Source organism: Vigna umbellata, chromosome 6 (assembly GCF_029865625.1).
Source record: "Vigna umbellata cultivar VRB3 chromosome 6, Vumbellata_1.0, whole genome shotgun sequence".
NCBI lineage: Eukaryota > Viridiplantae > Streptophyta > Magnoliopsida > Fabales > Fabaceae > Vigna > Vigna umbellata.
This window is the reverse complement of record NC_142170.1, coordinates 23,545,143-23,563,797: the sequence shown is the minus strand read 5'-3', so window position 1 is coordinate 23,563,797 and position 18,655 is coordinate 23,545,143. Positions and strand designations below refer to the sequence as shown.

At 45.4% G+C, this 18,655-nt stretch overlaps 2 protein-coding genes across 2 annotated transcripts; one reads left to right on the top strand and one right to left on the bottom strand.

Moving 5' to 3' along the window:
- Positions 1-11,068: 11,068 nt before the first annotated feature.
- On the bottom strand, positions 11,069-16,294 carry LOC148197018 (uncharacterized). Its single transcript, XM_088093573.1, has one exon. It carries the CDS (start codon positions 16,292-16,294, stop codon positions 11,069-11,071), a length of 5,226 nt encoding a protein of 1,741 aa, XP_087949699.1.
- Positions 16,270-18,171, top strand: LOC124829936 (metalloendoproteinase 5-MMP-like). Its single transcript, XM_047303527.2, has one exon. It carries the CDS (start codon positions 17,151-17,153, stop codon positions 17,856-17,858), a length of 708 nt encoding a protein of 235 aa, XP_047159483.1. The 5' UTR covers positions 16,270-17,150; the 3' UTR covers positions 17,859-18,171.
- The last annotated feature ends 484 nt before the right edge of the window (positions 18,172-18,655 follow it).

The window sequence follows — 18,655 nt, the reverse complement described above, 5'->3', positions numbered from 1 at the left end:
GGATCAGTAGTGTGTGACGCTCGGGCGACCAATTTGGCCGCCCGGGCGGTGGACGTCAATTTCCGAAAGGCTTGAGCCTCCAATTTCGCCCAAGCTTCGGGGTCCGACGCTCGGGCGGCAAGCGTCGATTTTTCCACGCTCAAGCCTCCTGTAGGTTGCCCAAGCTTCGTGCAGTTCCCTCTTTTGGTGCTTTTCTAGGCCTTTCTGAGCTCTATATCCTTAGCACTTCATCTCTGCTTCCTGTATTAACTCATTGTTTATCAAAACAAAGGGAATTAGTCATAAAATCATCAAATTCAACCTCAACTATCTTATTCACACAACTTAATGAAAAAGCATGAGTCCAAGCAAGTTTCTAAGGCAAAAAGGGTGTATTTAGTATCAAAATTACATCACAGATAACGGTATTTTAAATCGTTATCAATCAACTAACGAAACCAATCGTCACTTGAAAAATTGTTTCACTCAAACACACTAGTGTATAAGGGTGTGTCATTCTCTCATCTACCTCTAATAGCACACAATTTGACTTTACTTTTCATTTCAAAAGCTAAGAATTATCAAGCATGCAAACACAACAACGACTTTATTTGATGTTGGGACAAGACAAGGAAGAAAATTGGTGTATCTAGGTAGTATAAATGAGCAAAGAGAGCAATCACATCCATTTCATAGTCTTATCATTCTACTCTCTTTTATCTGAAAACTAGAACAACCAAATACCAACTTGCAGTCACCTTATTCATATATTTTCTTTTTCTTTTTCTTTTTCTATTTTTCTCTTTCTTTTTCTTTTATAGATGACATATATACATGAATGCATCATATCAACCAACACTAATTCACAATTGTTACCAAGACTCCCCTTCTAATAATAACCCCACACTTGAATCACACTATTGACCATGGAAACTTTACTCTCCCATCAAGATAATAAGGCTTAAGTTTCTTCAAAAACACAAGGGTTCTAATATTTGAAAACACAACTAGCTATTTTGGGTATATGATGCAAAAAGGGAAAGAAAGACAACCTTGTTTCAATGTAAACGTGAAAATGAATAACAACTAGCAATGAAACTAAAGCAAAGTTAATTGTAAACCAAAAATGGTAGCACTCAATAGATAAAAACTCTGAGGCACACAACCTCAACCGATTAAGTTTGTTTTGGTTTCCTAAGGTTGTCATACATCATGCCACAATTATTAACCACAATAAAAACAATAACAACATTCTCGATATACCCATACGAGAACAACCACAAATATGAGTTTTCATTAAATCACAACACATTCTCAATCTATTCCAAAATCAATTTATGAGCAAACACAAATGGTTCTCCTCAAAGTCATGCAAAACTCGCTCAAAATCACATAACTAATGCATCATATTTGTCAGACCAGCCAAGTCACACTTATTATCAAAAAACATGAAAAGAAAAAACAAACTCTTTTTGGGCGGACCAACTTGCTGCTCAAATCCCTTAACTCCTTTTGTATTCTTTTTCATCAACACTCACAAGAACACCAAGAACACCAAGAAACTCGTTAACCCAATTTTTTTTAATAGAAATGAAGATTTGAAAATTATGACTGAAAAACATAAAGATAAAAATAAAATGAACAAACAGAAAAATAAAATAGAAAAATGAAAACACAAACAAAAAAGTAAAGAAAAGAAGAAAACAAAAATTACAGAACGTGAGCACATCAACCAAAATAACAGTTCCAATATACATAATGATTAGAATAGATTTCCCAAATAATCTCACTCAGATCCCTCTTATTGCAAGATCACTTAGTACTCTCATCTATAGGCAAACTGCATAAAAGAAACACAAACAAAACAAACATACAATTGACAAAGAGTTCTACTTTCCCTATTTTCTAAAGGTAGAACAATCAGATCCCTCTTATTGTGCCTATCTAAGTATGATAAACCCTCACCCAATTCCTTAGTGTAAGAAGTTCATCAAACTTGCCTTAAGTTCCAAAATAGTGAATCCAAACACAATCTCATGCCTGATGATTTACACATCTGGTTTGATTTAGTTAGTTCCACTATTTAAATCTTATCCCTAAGAATTTTCAATAACTATATCAAGCTCTAAGGCATACCCCAAGATAGGCATTAAGTTCAAACTAAATCAATGGAAAGTCTTAAAAACTAAAGCCAACTGCATACAAGACAACAAAACGGAAAATATACAACAAAGTCTAAAAGAGTCATAAATCCCCAAAATGCCTTGTGTTGGAATATAAGTCCCCGACAACGACGCCAAAAACTTGTTAGCTAAAAAACCAACGACAATACACTAGTTGTAGCGTAGCAAGTGATAAATATCGTTCTCTCTTAAAGGACTTGTGCAACACATCACAATTCTTCCTTTCATAACTCAATTAGGCATCAAAGTGCATGAAAAACACAAGAAACTCTTTTTGGTATTTTTGTCAAACACTTGGTGTGCAAGAAATTTAACATAGAGTATTTACAATTTGTTAATACTTGAATTCATCCACTTCATTCTCATGTACTCACAAACATCTCAATTCCATCCATTAGGTGTTTAGTTTCAGTTATAAGTTAAAATCATATTTCATAATACATCAAGAACCACAATCCATGCATGGGTGGCCAAAATAAAGCAAGCATTAAACATAGAAATTCAATATTAACATAAATGAGAAAAGCATATATATATATATATATATATATATATATATATATATATATATATATATATATCATTAACATCACAAAGTACATAAGAATTTCATGTTTTAAACTAATCTCAACAGAAAGGAAAAACCCTTCATGGTGGAGAACTTAGTGTTCTACAAAATTGAAGAGATAAGGAAAAAATTGAAACCATAGAGAGATACACGACCATTCCCAAGGTTATTTGCAGCTACTACATGCTCTAATTGTGCTTTCCCTTCTTATTTCCATCTTCAATTCTTGACCCATCTTCTTCCTCAACTCAAAAGGGACAAAATCACCATTAATGAAGATTGAAGTTTAAAGAGGAGAAGAGAGAGCTTTCCAATACCCCAAATAGCCTCTAAGCGCCTCTCCTAGTCGCTCTAGGTGAAGAATGAAGTTTAGGAGGAGAAAAATCCCCAAAATTTTCGCGAAAACATGACTAAATACCCATTTTATACGTTTATGGTTTGACAGACTCGCCTAACGAGCTTCAATTCTTGCCCAGCGAATTGGTCAACTCACCCAACGAAAAAGTCAGCTCACCCAAGCGAGTGAATAGTGTCGGTAAACCCATGAATAGTGTTGGTCAACGCATGAACAATGTCGATCAATGCATGAACAATGTCAGTCAACGCATGAACAGTTCCAAGTGAATAATGAACAATGCATTTTAAATAACTTTGTTTGCTCATTGTGTTCCCAGCACTGAACGTAACTCTTGTGGCACCTAGTGTGGGTATTCACTTAATAACTATCTTTTTGTCCAATCATGCTTCCTTGAGTTCCAGCTTGTTTTCCTCTACCAAAATTGTTTCCTGTTTTCTTATTTTACACTCCAAGAGATATTAGAGGTGAAACAAGCATATACTAACTAAAACACAAGAAAACATGAAAACACACTAAACTTAGGGCTTAAACAAGGTAAAAGCTATAAAGGAGTTGATTTATTGACCAAAATATATACTCAAAAACACTTAAAATCAACAGTTAACAAGTACTTGTTCTCCTTAAGTTGGGTAGGGGTTGTGCCTACAGAAGACACTTTGATGTCGAAGTGAGCCTAGGGCAACAATAAACAATAAATGCAGTAATTAATGAACATAATTAATATGTCTCTTAAAATGTATTATTTATAATATTGTTCATGGGCTTTACCTGGATGAGTCTTGGTCCATTGGTCCAAATACCTGTTAGGTTCAAATTAATGAACATAATTAATATGTCTCGTAAAATGTATTATTTATACTACTGTTCATGGACTTTACTTGGATGGGTCTTGGCCCATTGGTCCAAATACCTGTTAGGTTCTGAATTATCATTGTTAACCATGGACCTTTGTAATTAGATGGCTTGTGTGATGTTATGCTAGCCAAATAAGGATGGATCGAATACATGTTGACTTAAAAATCTAATATGTATTTAGTCAAGGACGGGTTCTACAGTGGTATGGCAAGGGAGAATTAATCATATGTAGTATATGTATTTTTATACTTCATCCACATCCATACTTTGGATCCTGCTAAATGTTTCTTCCACATCATTCTTAATATTCTTAAAGACAATATTGTTCATTTGGTTCATAAACTTCACATGAGAGAAGTGTACACTCACCCTATTTCTTATTTCCTTATAATTGAGTTCCATAAACTAAAACTGTTGAAAGTGTGCTTGAATCTGGTTAGGAGACAAAATAATTATCGAAAACTTTTCTTAGTTACATAAATTAAAGTTGTTTTATTTGCTTCTAAATTAAGATAAAGATTTAAATCTTATTAAAATGAAGAATATTGTTTCCACTCGTGTATTCAGTCATATATTTGTGAGTGAACCACTCATACAATTTTATTACAAGTGTCTCTCACATCCACTTTGAACTCAACCACAAGAGTTTCAGTGAATTTCATTTGTAATTTTACCATTTAAATCACCTCACATATACAAATGTATACTACCACAACTTTGGGATTGAACTTTTTATATATTTTCTTTACAAGTCTCTCTCAATCCTTTGTCAATCGAGAGAAAAAAATTCATAGCTACAAAGATTTTTTGTAAAATCTATAAGAAATACTAAATGATAATAAGATATAAAGGATACTCATAAATTTTAATTACATGCTTGTTAATAAGATATATACAACATCATGATATCATACTCACTATCCAATAACCATTGTTAATAAACTATATTTGAATACTTTTAAAACAATAAGTGATTAAAATAAAATTACTAGACAAGAAATATTAGCCTGGAAGAATTGTTTAAAATTTAATTTTATATATGTTTATTTTTTCCGTATCAAATTGATGGTTTTATATATATATATATATATATATATATATATATATATATATATATATATATATATATATATATATATATATATATATATATAATTTAAAAACTTATACTTTATTACCCAGCTTATTTTTTCTTAATTAAATTTGTTTACACCAATATTTTATTGTGTTATTTTATTTGAGTCATACTTTAAAATAATGTTGTTATCTTACTTTATAATTTAAATAATTACTTTTAAATAATTTTATTTAAAAAAAACATAGATATCTAATTATATAAAAATATTATTGAATATTTTTTTCGTGGATCACCTACAAATAAACAAGAATTTTTTTTTCAAGCGTAAGTAAAGGTACTAGCCGCTATCTCAGTCCCTTGTATTTTTGTGCAATTTTATAACACTCCTGTTCTGTAACATCCCGTATGGGTGAACCCCTGTTTTCTCCAAAACCCCTACTCTCACTTTTATAAGTGTAACACCTTAAAATTCTCATATATATTTTTTTCTATTTGATTTAAAAATACTAGCTAGCAATTTGTATAATATATTGTTTGATTTTGATTTGAATTCAATATGTCTACTTAAACTTATAAAATTAATTAGTTTTTCTTTTAGACCGGAGAGATTAACCTATGTAATAGGTTCTTAAAATAAATCTTTGAATAAAAACAAAAATGCATTTTCAACAAAATAAAATGAGACTATAAATTCACAATGGCTGACGTGTCTTTCTTGGCCTTTCTTATCATTTGAAAGGGTGACGAAGACTTGAGGTCAACGTGAATGATTGACTTCTCTTCAAATCCATAGAATCAAACATGGATGCTTACGTTTGGAGACACTGATAGCGACTCTTCACATGTTGGCTTTAACAATTTACTTCGTCATCAGCAAGTTGTTGCCCAATATCATTTTTGTTATATAAAAACAAGTGGAGTTCCAAACCCTCTGTTTTCCTCTATATATTATTCCTCAAATCGACCAAGAATTTATATTGATAAAGATGAAACCCTGCCTTTCTGCATTCCTATTATTGTTCCTTCTCCTTCTCCACCAATCTCAGTTCACGAAGGCTGCTATTGGGTCTTCTCTTCCGTCTAGTATCCAGTCTGCTCTTGGGAGAATTAACAATCAGGTCAAAGGAAAAAACCTAGAAAAGCTTAATGGGAAACTGGAGTCTGCGAAAGAATACGTGGACTTTGTTGATGAATTCTTGGGGTATTTGATAGATTCGGGGTATTTCGAAAAAAATACCGCACTACCAAACCTGCCACTGAAGGAAAGGAAAGGCTTCGCTCCACTCAAAAAATACTGTTTCGGATGTGTAGGGCTGTGTGGTTCCAAGTCTTCCAAGTCCTCCCGCGGTCTTGTCTCCGTGACTAATCTTCTCCTGGCGCTTTGGCTCTCCTCTTGATCCGGAGGGGTGGAGACCTACAAAAGATTCTCCGATGCCAAAGTCAGTTTCAGAGCAGTGGCTATTTTCAGTAGTAGCAATAAATGTGCATTCAATGTAACCTATCTACCACTCACCGTGGACCTGTATTTATAGTTTTCGCTATGGGCTTGGGATTAGTGAAAAGTTAATCACGGCCCAAAACGGCCCGATAGCTTCTAATTTCTACTTACCTTTAAACCAGACTACTTTCCCTTAAATTATGTTGATTAGTGTTTCGGCGGGCGTGGACGTCCGCCCATGTGAAATGGGCGTCAGCCTCGCGCGCACAGAGATCCGCCCATGTGGGGTCCGCCCATGTGGGCTCTTTGGTACGGCGTCCGGTTTTGCTGGCCGTGTCCGCGGGGATCCGCCCATGTGGGATCCGCCCACGTGGGATCCGCCCATGTGGGATCCGCCCACGTGGGATCCGCCCATGTGAGCTCTTCCGTACGGCGTCCGGTTTTGCTCGTCGTGTCCGCCCATGTGATATGGGCGTCCGCCTTGTCCGTAAGGAGATCCGCCCAAAATGTGTAGGGCGTCCGCTCACATGGATCCTTCCGTACGGCGTCCGGCCCTTGTAGATACACAAGCCCCCCAAGTCCTAGTGCTCGTAGTGAACGTGGGACTTTGGGTCACCTAACAGACAAGATTTGACGCAGTGGCTGTCGTGCCGGGCTGCTCTGTGATGGTAGGATTCCTTGTGAGTTCTTCAAAGTTTTTCTTATAAAGAGGTTCGGCCCGGTTGGTAGGTGTTCCTCCCTGCTACAAGAGGGTTAGGAGAGTTTATACCGGGTCTAGGTTCAATCTTTGGCCGGCTCTTCAACGCATGAGCCTCCGGTGTGCCTTCTACGATTGCGTACAGGCATTGTCGTAAGTCGCCGTAGCCTCCGGAGTGGACTCCGGTATATCTTTGGGTAGGCGATCATTGGACAACCGGACGGTCCTTCCGTACGGCGCCCGGTATTTCGGGCGTCTTTCGTACGGCGCCTGGCACTTCGGCGCCCCTCGTACGGCGCCTGGTACTTCGGCGCCCTTCGTACGGCGCCCGGTATTTTGGGCGTCTCGGTATTTCGGGCGTCCTTTGTACGGCGCCCGACACTCTCTGGTACACAAGCCCCCCAAGTCCTAGTACACGTAGTGAACGTAGGATTTTGAATACGGCGCGTGGGGATCGGGAACCCGTAATTGGGCTTTATCCAGTGGGCTTTTTGAATTTGGATTTCAGGCGGGAAAACACGTGGCGCGTCCCCAGTGAATAGAGCTGAAGCGTCGCCAAATCCGGAGCGTTGGTTGTACCAAATCTAGACGGCCATGATACATCCAGCGGTTACTAATTTTTCCCTATAAATAGTGTGTTTAAACGGGGTCATTTTCACTTATCTTCATTACTCAGGAGTTCGAGATTCTTTTTCCCTCAGGTAATAAATGGCATCTATGTCCATTGAGTCAGGTTCTGGGTCGTCGGGCGGAGTCCGGGAGGGGTCGGCGCAGGGCGACAGCGGCGATTCTCTAAGTTCGGCTTCTTCTCATTTTTTGGAGGAGGCGGTTGGGTCTTCCGGAGGGGACCCTGGGTCACCGGTCTCGATGAACGACCGGATATTTCATGGTGTGCCTCTGTTCTTGCTCAAAGGCGGTATTCGTGTAGTCGGGTCACCCTTCGAGCCGGATGGTGAAGGGACGGTGATATCGGAGTTGGCTCCCGTCGTTCCCAGCCGATATGCTTCCTGCTATGCTTACAGCAAGGATTTGGAATGGCGGATCCGCCATACCCATATCGTACGGGATATGGAGGATTCGAGGTTAATTCGTGCCGGGGTGACTTTGTTGAACGAAAGGGTCTTTCATGATGGGCGGTCTAGTCCTTATGATTTCTTCTTCATGTACGTGACCTTCTTCACCCATCTTTTCGTCCGGGTGCCCTTTACTAATTTTCAAATGGCCGTTCTTCGGGAAGCTAATGTGGCTCCGACGCAGCTGCATCCCAATTCGTGGGCGGCTGTACAGGCGTTTGTGGCGATGTGTTCAGCAGTGGGTGTCACTCCCACCATTCCAGTTTTCTTTCACTATTTCGAAGTCCGCCCTTCTTCTTCTGGCGGTTGGGTATCCTTTAACTCGGTGCGGGACAGGACCCTATTCCGCCCCTTCTCCGATTCCTTTAAAAATTTCAAGCAACATTATTTTAAAATAATCGTTGACAAGGACGGCCTCCATGAATTTTCTGATGGTGAAGGGAGGCCGCTGTTCCCCTTCTATTGGACGAGGGACCCTCGACGAATACGGGCGACTTCCGTCGGGGATTTGTCAGCACCCGACCGAGAGGCCGTGCGCACCATTAACACCCTCCCTCGCCGGATCTCCGCCCGCCACTTGGTTGAATGCCTTAGTCTTGAGGACTGTGGACCAAAGGCGTTCGGTATGGTCTTGTCACATTAGGTGTGCTCGTTTTTCGCATACTGACGTTAATTTTTCTGAATTTCTTTGTTTTTTGCAGAACTGATGACGACCCCGGGCCCCCGCAAATCCAACTTCCTCACCGTCAGGAAGAAGTCCGGTGCCAGCTCGTCGACGGCCCGGCCAACCGGTGCTCCAGCAGTGTCGCGCCCTCCTCCTGCCGGCGCTCCTACTGGACGGGTCCACCCCGCTGGTAAGGCCGGGGGTTCCGGCGTGAAGGTTAGAATCCGGGAGCATCAACCTGAGTTGGCGGCCGTCCAAGTAGGTCCAACGTCTGGGGCGGCCATGACTTCCGCGGATCCTACTCGAAAGAGAAAAGATCCTACTGCTGAGGGACGCCAAGACAAAGAGGGCTCTTCGTCTCGGTCAGCTTCTAAGAAAGCCCGGAAGGACAAGGGCAAAGAGAAAGAGCGGGAGAGGGTATTGGCCGTCCCCCTACCTGGCGGCGTTTTCAGCCCGGAGTTCAGCATGAGCGACCGGGCGAAATTTCACATGAGCTCCTCTCAGCGGGCGCTCATTGAACCCTTGTCCGAGCTGGAGTTAACCAACGCCATGTTAGAGATGTCCACCCGGACCTCCGCTCTAGCCTGGTACCTAAGAAAGTTTGCTGACCGCCCTGGCGTGGCGGAGGTCCGGGCCGAGCTCGACAAGGAGAAGAAAAACGCAGCCTCCCTTCAGTTGACTTTGGAGCAGATGGTCCTTAACCAGGATGAATATGATAAGAAGATCGAGCAGTTAGAAGCCGATCTTGAGGAGGCCAAGAGGGAGGCCGCCGAAAGTTTGGCAACCGCCCAGGCCGAACAGGAGCGCTTGGCGGAGGAAGGTCGCCAGCTGAAGGCGGAGGTAGCCCGCCTAAAGGAGGTCGAAACGGATCGTGCCAAGACCAATGAGGAGCTCACTGTTGAAGTTACTAAGGCCAAGGAGCAGATCGCCGAGTTGGAGTCGACCATTATGTTCGAACATGAGGAAGGGTTCAACAAAGCCCTTCGTCAGGTAACTCTGCTGGCGGGCATCCAGGATCCGTTTTCTCTGGGCGTGGATATAGAGAAGGACGTTTTCGACGGCGTCCTTGTGGATCTGAATACTGTTGAAGAAGACGGGCCGACTGTAGAGGCTGCAGCCGGGAAAAACGTTTAGAACTCTCTTTTAATTTTTTGGTGTATCTTGTGACCATCCGCCCAACATCTCGGATTGTCCAGAAGTTGGCCGGGCGGTCCTTTTGTAAACTGGCGCGTTTTAGCGTCATTGATTAATACACAGTTGCTTTTTCCTGTTTCGTATATTTTGTGCGCCTTTTATTCCTATAAAGAACTTGCTTTAGTACCGGCCCGGCCGGGTGGGATGACGCCTCCTTTTCCCGGGCGGATGCCGACGTTTAGCTTTTAGATGTTTAACTCTCGCTTCATGGCCCGCCCCCAACCAAGCTGAGTCGTTCTCTTTGGAACGTTCTTGCATCAACTTGGGCTTGATAGGGCGGACGTTCTTTCGCTTCGTCGCCCAACCAAGCTGAGAACCGTTCTCTTTGGAACGCTCGTTCGCCAGCTTGGAGTTTAGTAGGGCGGACGTCTCTTCACTTCGTCGCCCAACCAAGCTGAGAGTCGTTCTCTTTGGAACGCTCGTTCGCCAGCTTGGAGTTTGGTAGGGCGGACGTCTCTTCACTTCGTCGCCCAACCAAGCTGAGAGTCGTTCTCTTTGGAACGCTCGTTCGCCAGCTTGGAGTTTAGTAGGGCGGACGTCTCTTCACTTCGTCGCCCAACCAAGCTGAGAGTCGTTCTCTTTGGAACGCTCGTTCGCCAGCTTGGAGTTTAGTAGGGCGGACGTCTCTTCACTTTGTCGCCCAACCAAGCTGAGAGTCGTTCTCTTTGGAACGCTCGTTCGCCAGCTTGGAGTTTGGTAGGGCGGACGTCTCTTCACTTCGTCGCCCAACCAAGCTGAGAGTCGTTCTCTTTGGAACGCTCGTTCGCCAGCTTGGAGTTTAGTAGGGCGGACGTCTCTTCACTTCGTCGCCCAACCAAGCTGAGAGTCGTTCTCTTTGGAACGCTCGTTCGCCAGCTTGGAGTTTGGTAGGACGGACGATCCTTCGTTACTACATTTCTACAAGATGACATTAGCTTTGTGGGAGAAAACAGATATCTTGATTCATTGATTATGGGGGTACATCGAAACAAGTATTTGACATTAACTAAAGTAAAACTTTAAATGTGTGGCGTTCCAGGTGTTGGGGATGGGACGTCCGTCCATGCGTTCCAGCCTGTAGGCTCCGTTCCCCGGGGCTTCCACTATCCTGAACGGCCCCTCCCATTTGGCGGCGAGTTTTCCGTGCGCCGGGTTTCGGCGGGCATCCCCCGTTTTTCTCCATACTAAATCCCCCTCTTGGAAACTTCGTGGGCGGACCTTGGAGTTGTATTTTCTCTCGACCATTCGTTTGCAAGCTTCGGCCCTCAGCGCCGCTCGGTCACGCCGTTCGTCCAGGGAGTCCAATTCGATTCTCAACTCTTGATCGTTGAGGTTCAGGTCCTCGACTTCTCGCCTTAAGGACGGTTCGCCCAGCTCAACCGGCAACATGGCATCAGTACCATAAGTTAAGTTGAAAGGGGTTTCGCCTGTGGTTCCATGAGGCGTGCATCTATAGGCCCATAAGACCTCGGGCAGCTCGTCTACCCATGCTCCCTTCCTTTCTCCCAAACGCCGCTTGAGTTCCGAAACTATGGTTTTGTTCATTGCTTCGGCTTGACCGTTCGTCTGGGGATGTTCGACGGAGCTGGTAATGTGCTTGATCCCCAATCCTTTGAAGAATTCGGCGAGTTTTTTATCTATAAACTGCCGGCCGTTGTCTGTGATGATGGATCGGGGGAGGCCGAAGCGACATATCAACTTCCAACAGAATTTTTGGACCTGGGCGGCCGTGATGGTTGCCAGGGGCTCGGCCTCTACCCACTTGGTGAAATAATCCACCGCCACCAAAAGAAACTTCTTCTGCGCCCGCCCTAACGGAAACGGTCCCACGATGTCCATTCCCCATTGGGCGAACGGCCAAGGGGATGATATTGGATTCAGAGCGTGCGGTGGTCGGTGAGAGTGGTTGGCGTGCGCTTGGCAACTGAGGCACTTCTGGACGAACGCTTTCGTATCCGCCTCCATGGTAGACCAATAGTATCCGGCTCTTAGTAACCGGGCTTTCAACGTCCTCCAACCCGTGTGGAGGCCACAGACGCCATTGTGAAGCTCGTCCATGACATAGCGCGCCTCTTCGTTCCCCAGGCATTTAAGGAGGGGGGAGGAGAAGCCTCTTCGGTACAAGTCATCCCCTATGACCAGATAACGGGCCACTTTCTTGGCTTCGCCCGGACTTACCGTCCGCCCCTCATCTTGGCGGGTCATGATCTCCCTTATTTCGGCGCGCCAGTCTTGTCCTTCCCGGGATATCGCCGAGCACTCTACTGAGGGCTGGAGTAGGACCTGCCGTACGACCGTAGTCAACTGTCCCTTCTCCCTTCCCGAACTGAGTTTAGACAGTATGTCTGCCCTCGTGTTTTGTTCTCTGGGAATGTGCTGTATGTCGACTTTATCGAACGCTTTTGCGAGTTCCGTCGCTCGCCGGTAGTACCGCAAGAGGCGCTCCTCTCTGACTTGGAAGTTGCCGTTCATTTGGCCCACTACCAGCTCAGAGTCAGTCCGGCAGGTTATCCTTCTCGCCCCCATGTCCTTTGCCAATTCTAGGCCGGCCACCAGAGCCTCGTACTCAGCTTGATTGTTGGATACTTTGAATTTGAATATTAATGAATGTTCCAGTAAGAATCCATTGGGGCCTTCAAGTACGATGCCGGCCCCGCTGATCGTACGGCCGGATGCTCCATCTACATACAAATTCCAGTTATCCTGGCCGGACGGGGGTAACTCGGCCGCGAAGTCTGCCAAATGTTGGCCTCTAATTGATCCCCTCGGTTCGTAGCGCAAACCGAACTCCGAGAGTTCCACCGCCCATCCTACCATCCGTCCCGCTAGGTCCGGCTTTCTGAGGATCTTGGAGATTGGGAAATCTGTCCGGACTATCACCTGATAGCTTTGAAAATAAGGACGAAGCCTTCGGGACGCGTGCAATAAAGCCACAGCTACCTTCTCCACCCGTTGGTACCGGGTTTCTGCATCCAAAAGCGTCCGGCTCACGAAGTAGATAAGCCTCGCCTGAGGGCGCTCTTGCATTAATACGGCGCTGACGGCCGTTTCGGACACTCCCAAGAAAATGTGCAAATCTCCCCCTGAGACTGGGCGGTTCATGACCGGTGGGTTGCTAAGGATGACCTTGACGTCCTTGAATGCTCGCTCACACTCGTCGTCCCATGACGGACCGGCCCCTTTCTTCAACTTGCGTAGTACCGGCCTCATCCGTTCCGCCAACTTGGGGATGAACCGGGACAAAGCAGTAAGGCGTCCGACTAATCTCTGCACTTCCTTAATGGTGGCGGGACTCTGCATCTGTAGTACCGCGTCGCACTTGTCCGGGTTGGCCTCGATTCCCCTGGATGTCAGCATGAAGCCCAAGAACTTTCCAGCTGCCACCCCGAACGTACACTTTGCGGGGTTTAGGCGCATGCCGAATTTCCTAACTTGGCGGAAAACCTCCTCGAGATCTTGGATGTGTCCTCCTCCGTCCGCCGACCGGACCACCATGTCATCAACATAAACATCCATGCACCGGCCTATCTGGTCCCGGAATATTCTGTCCATTAAGCGCTGATAGGTTGCCCCCGCATTCTTCAGGCCGAACGGCATAACCTCGTAACAGAAGTTAGCCTTCTCCGTGATAAATGCTGTCTTTTCAATGTCTGGCCCGTACATGGGTATTTGGTTATACCCAGAATATGCATCTAGGAAACTCAATATTCGGTGTCCGGAGGCACCGTCCACCAGGGCGTCTATGCTGGGTAAGGGGTGTGAATCCTTCGGGCAGGCTTTGTTCAGATCCGTGTAATCAGTGCACATGCGCCATTTCCCGTTGGTCTTCTTCACCATGACCACGTTAGCTAGCCAGGTGGTGTAAGTGACTGGCCGGACAAAGCCCGCTCTCCTCAACTTCTCCACCTCCTCTGCCACGGCTTTACGCTTCTCTTCACCCATTCTTCGCTTTTTCTGGGCCACGGGGCGAGCGTTCTGGAACAGCGAGAGTTTATGGCACATCACTGCAGGATGAATGCCCGGCATGTCTGCTGCCGTCCACGCAAAAAGATCACGGTTCTTCCAAAGGAGTGCCCTCAGCTCCTTTTCCGTTTCAGGGTCCAGCTCCCTGGCGATGAGTGTGGTCTGGGCGGGCTCCCTCCCTATCAAGATAGGTTGGGTTTCTCCCAAGGGTTCCAGGCGGTCCTCGGTATTGGTCCTCGGGTCGAGGTCCGCCATGGCTACCTCAGAACCTGTCGTCCGCCTCTTTACCGGTTGAACATGCAGCCTTAGTCCCGCTGCATAGCATTCCCGGGCCGTCTTCTGGTCCGCCCTGACGGTGCAGATAGTCCCCTTCTCGGAGGGGTATTTCATCGTGAGGTGGGGGGTGGAGACGATTGCTCCAAAAGCGTTTAAGCACGGCCTTCCGAGCAATACGTTGTATGAGGTGTTGGCCTGTACCAGCAGATACCGGACCCTCTTCTCCTCGCTAGACCGTCCGGTCCCCAACCTCGTCCTCAACTCCACATATCCCCTTGTGTCAACTCTTTCTCCTGCGAACCCTACTATCTGCCCATCGTAGGGAACGATCAGATCTTCTGAGATATCCATTTGCAGGAAAGTCTTCCAGTAAAGGATGTTGACCGAACTTCCTTGATCAACCAGGACTTTGCTTATCCCGTACCGTGCTATTTCTGCCGTTATGACCATTGGGTCGTCCTGGTCGGGATCAGGGGCGTGAAAGTCCTCGTCCGAGAAGGTGATGGGCGGCATGGAGCGACGCGGCTTGTCAACCAGATGGACGGACTGGAGGGCCCGAACGTGGCGTTTACGGGCGGAAGAAGATGACCCTCCTCCCGCGAATCCTCCGGAAATGGTATTAATGTGTCCTCTCAAGGGGCGTTCCCGGCTGCGGCTTCGACTTCGGCTCGGGCGCCTTTCGGAGCGAGGTCGTTCCGCTCGAGGATTCCGCGGCTTATCCTTTCGGTAGGCCGGTCTCTGGGCAGACCGTTCGGTTGACTGCGATGGGCGCTCGTCTCGGACGTACTTCTTAAGCTTTCCCGCTCGGATGAGTTCTTCTATTTTGTCCTTGAGGGTCCAGCATTCTTCGGTGCTGTGACCCATGTTTTTGTGGTAGGAGCAATGTTTGCTCCGGTCAGCGTTCTTTGAAGTTTGGAGCCCCTCATGCTCCACTATCAGTTCTGCGCTTAGGGCCTCTCGGAGAATTTTCTCCCTTGAGGCGTTCAAGGGCGTATATTGTTGGAAGCGAGGTCCTTTCTTCTGCTCCCGGGGCCTAGGGCCGAACGTTTTTCCCGTAGAATTGGCGGGTTTATTACTGTCCGCCCTCTCTCCCTTGGCTTCTTGAGTTTCTTTTTTATAGGAGAGCTTCATCTCCTCTACCCTTATTTCATCAGCTGCTCTTTCCCTCAGCTCCTCCATTGTTTTGGGTGCTCGCCTGCAGACACTATCCTTGAACGGCCCCGGCTTAAGAGCCGGCAGGATGTAGTGAAGGGCGAGCTCCGGTGTCAGGCTTTTCACACGCCGGACGGTCTTCTGATATCTGTCCATGAACGTCCGCAAGGTCTCGTCCTTCTCCTGCTTGAGGGTCATTAATTCGAATACGGTCAGGTCTTGAGTGCTGCTGGCCGCAAATTGTTTGACGAACAGCTGTTTCAACCCGGCGAAATTTTCTATCGAATTAGGGGGGAGGGTGTTGAACCATTCCAACGCCTCGTCCTCCAATGAGAGCGAGAACGCTCGGCACCAGATGGCGTCATTGCCTGTTCGGAACGCCATCGCGTTCGAGAACGTCTGGATATGGGAGGCAGGGTCCGTCGTTCCGTTATACATTTTGAACTGCGGAGCCATGAATTGCTCCGAGATTTGGACATTCATTATGCTCTGGGTAAATGGGAGCAATAGGGTGGATGAAGGCTCCGGCTTGACAACCATCCGCCCGTCCTCGGCAGCGCTTTCCGCATGCACCGACTTAGCCTTGCTTTCTTCTGCCTCCGATTCGGAAGGCCTCCAAGTCCGATCGCCCTCGGTGTCCGGGGGCAGGCGTTCTCCTTCCACCCCCTTTCCTTTATCCCTCGTTCGTTCTCCCCCGTTCATCTGCCCGATCTCCCGAGCTATCCGGGCTTCGCAGTCGGCCTTCACGGCCGCCATCTCTTCTTCATGACGTTGCTGCATCTCGTCCATTTTTTGTTGTAGCACGCGCATCATCTCAGCGGGATCGTCTAAGCTCATGTTTCTCGTGGTCACCATTGGGTTTTTTAAATCACACTGCCCCACGGTGGGCGCCAAATGTTTCGGATGTGTAGGGCTGTGTGGTTCCAAGTCTTCCAAGTCCTCCCGCGGTCTTGTCTCCGTGACTGATCTTCTCCTGGCGCTTTGGCTCTCCTCTTGATCCGGAGGGGTGGAGACCTACAAAAGATTCTCCGATGCCAAAGTCAGTTTCAGAGCAGTGGCTATTTTCAGTAGTAGCAATAAATGTGCATTCAATGTAACCTATCTACCACTCACCGTGGACCTGTATTTATAGTTTTCGCTATGGGCTTGGGATTAGTGAAAAGTTAATCACGGCCCAAAACGGCCCGATAGCTTCTAATTTCTACTTACCTTTAAACCAGACTACTTTCCCTTAAATTATGTTGATTAGTGTTTCGGCGGGCGTGGACGTCCGCCCATGTGAAATGGGCGTCAGCCTCGCGCGCACAGAGATCCGCCCATGTGGGGTCCGCCCATGTGGGCTCTTTGGTACGGCGTCCGGTTTTGCTGGCCGTGTCCGCGGGGATCCGCCCATGTGGGATCCGCCCACGTGGGATCCGCCCATGTGGGATCCGCCCACGTGGGATCCGCCCATGTGAGCTCTTCCGTACCGCGTCCGGTTTTGCTCGTCGTGTCCGCCCATGTGATATGGGCGTCCGCCTTGTCCGTAAGGAGATCCGCCCAAAATGTGTAGGGCGTCCGCTCACATGGATCCTTCCGTACGGCGTCCGGCCCTTGTAGATACAAATACCTTTCTAGCTTTGGCTACCTTCCATCCTCCGACTCATTCAACAACACTGTCGACCATCAAACATTATCAGCCATCAAGACCTTCATGGAATCTTTCAATCTCCCAGTTACCTCCGACATTCTTAAACTCATGTCGCTACCACGATGTGCTGTCCCCGACATGAATTTTGACTACAGCTTACACCAAAATGTGTCGTGGCCCAAAGCCAATGACCGGTGGTTCCGAAAGACAAACCTCACGTACGGTTTTCATCCGGATGAAGTCGAACAAGACTTCGCCAAAGTGTTCAAAAATGCATTCAAGCGGTGGGAGAATGCCGCAGGGTTTTTGAACCTGACGGAGACAACCTACGACGACGCGGACATTAAGGTTGGATTCTACAATCTCTCTACTGTACTTGTCGGCGACTTGTTTGGCTTGAGCTTGATAACGGAGAACCCTTCATCTAGCGTGAAGACAGCTGAGATAATTCTCAACGGCGACCTGATTTGGGCGCTGCCCAATGAGAAAGGAAACTTGTCGGTGAAGGATGGAATTCTGGACTTGGAGAGTGCAGCAATGCATCAGATAGGGCATTTGCTTGGATTTGACCACTCTTTCATGAATGACTCTGTTATGTACCCTTACATTTTGCCATCGCAGGAACGAAAGGTAGAACTCTCCAATTCTGACATGGACAACACTAAGAAACAGTATGCTAACGTTGACTCTGGCGACGGTGGGTGTTTGGGAGTGCCTTCAATCACCGCTTTGTTGTCTCTGGGATTTGCTTACCTGCTTCTTATGTATTAAGTCTCCTCTTACGTCTAGCACTCGCAACTTAGCTTTTGTTCTTGATTTATATTCTAGGGAATAGTTTTCTTTCCAAGAAGATTGAGGAATATGTTTCCATTCCCCAAAATGTCTTTCATTTGAGTGTTTTAATTGTTTCTATTTGGCCTCTGATCTGAATATGGAAAAGAAGATGTTTATATGTTTAGTTCTGTACATCGTTTTTCACAACTTAAAATTGTAATCAAGGTTTTAGTTAATGTGTAATATAATAGATAGTGGATAAAATCACAATTTTATGGGATTTGGCTACGAACCCCATACCTTATTTAAATATATTTGTTCTGTGAAAACAAAGGAAAAGGAAAATTATATATACAAAGATATATATATTTTTTTAACGCTGCTTACATTCATTTGTAAAGATGAATTTAAAGGATAAAAAATTGAATCTCATTATCCAATAAGTGAAGGATTAGATCGGAAAGATAGCGACAACTTAATATAGATTATTTCACTCAAATATTATTTACTTTTATTAGACTTTTAATGTGTGATGAAATACTATGGTGGCAGATGTCCATGCATGCCATTTACTTTTAATTAAACTTTGTTTAATAGAGTGAAAATTTTCTATGATTAATTTTTCATGGTTGAATATATACATATAATATTTTATTTATATATATATTGTTATAATATATTAATATTACAAAAGTTAAAACCTTTGGAACGTTTAGAACGTTGATATTCGCAACGGCAAAAAAGCAATTTATTGAGTACTCCAACGTTAAAAAATTTAATTTTTTTTCATTTTC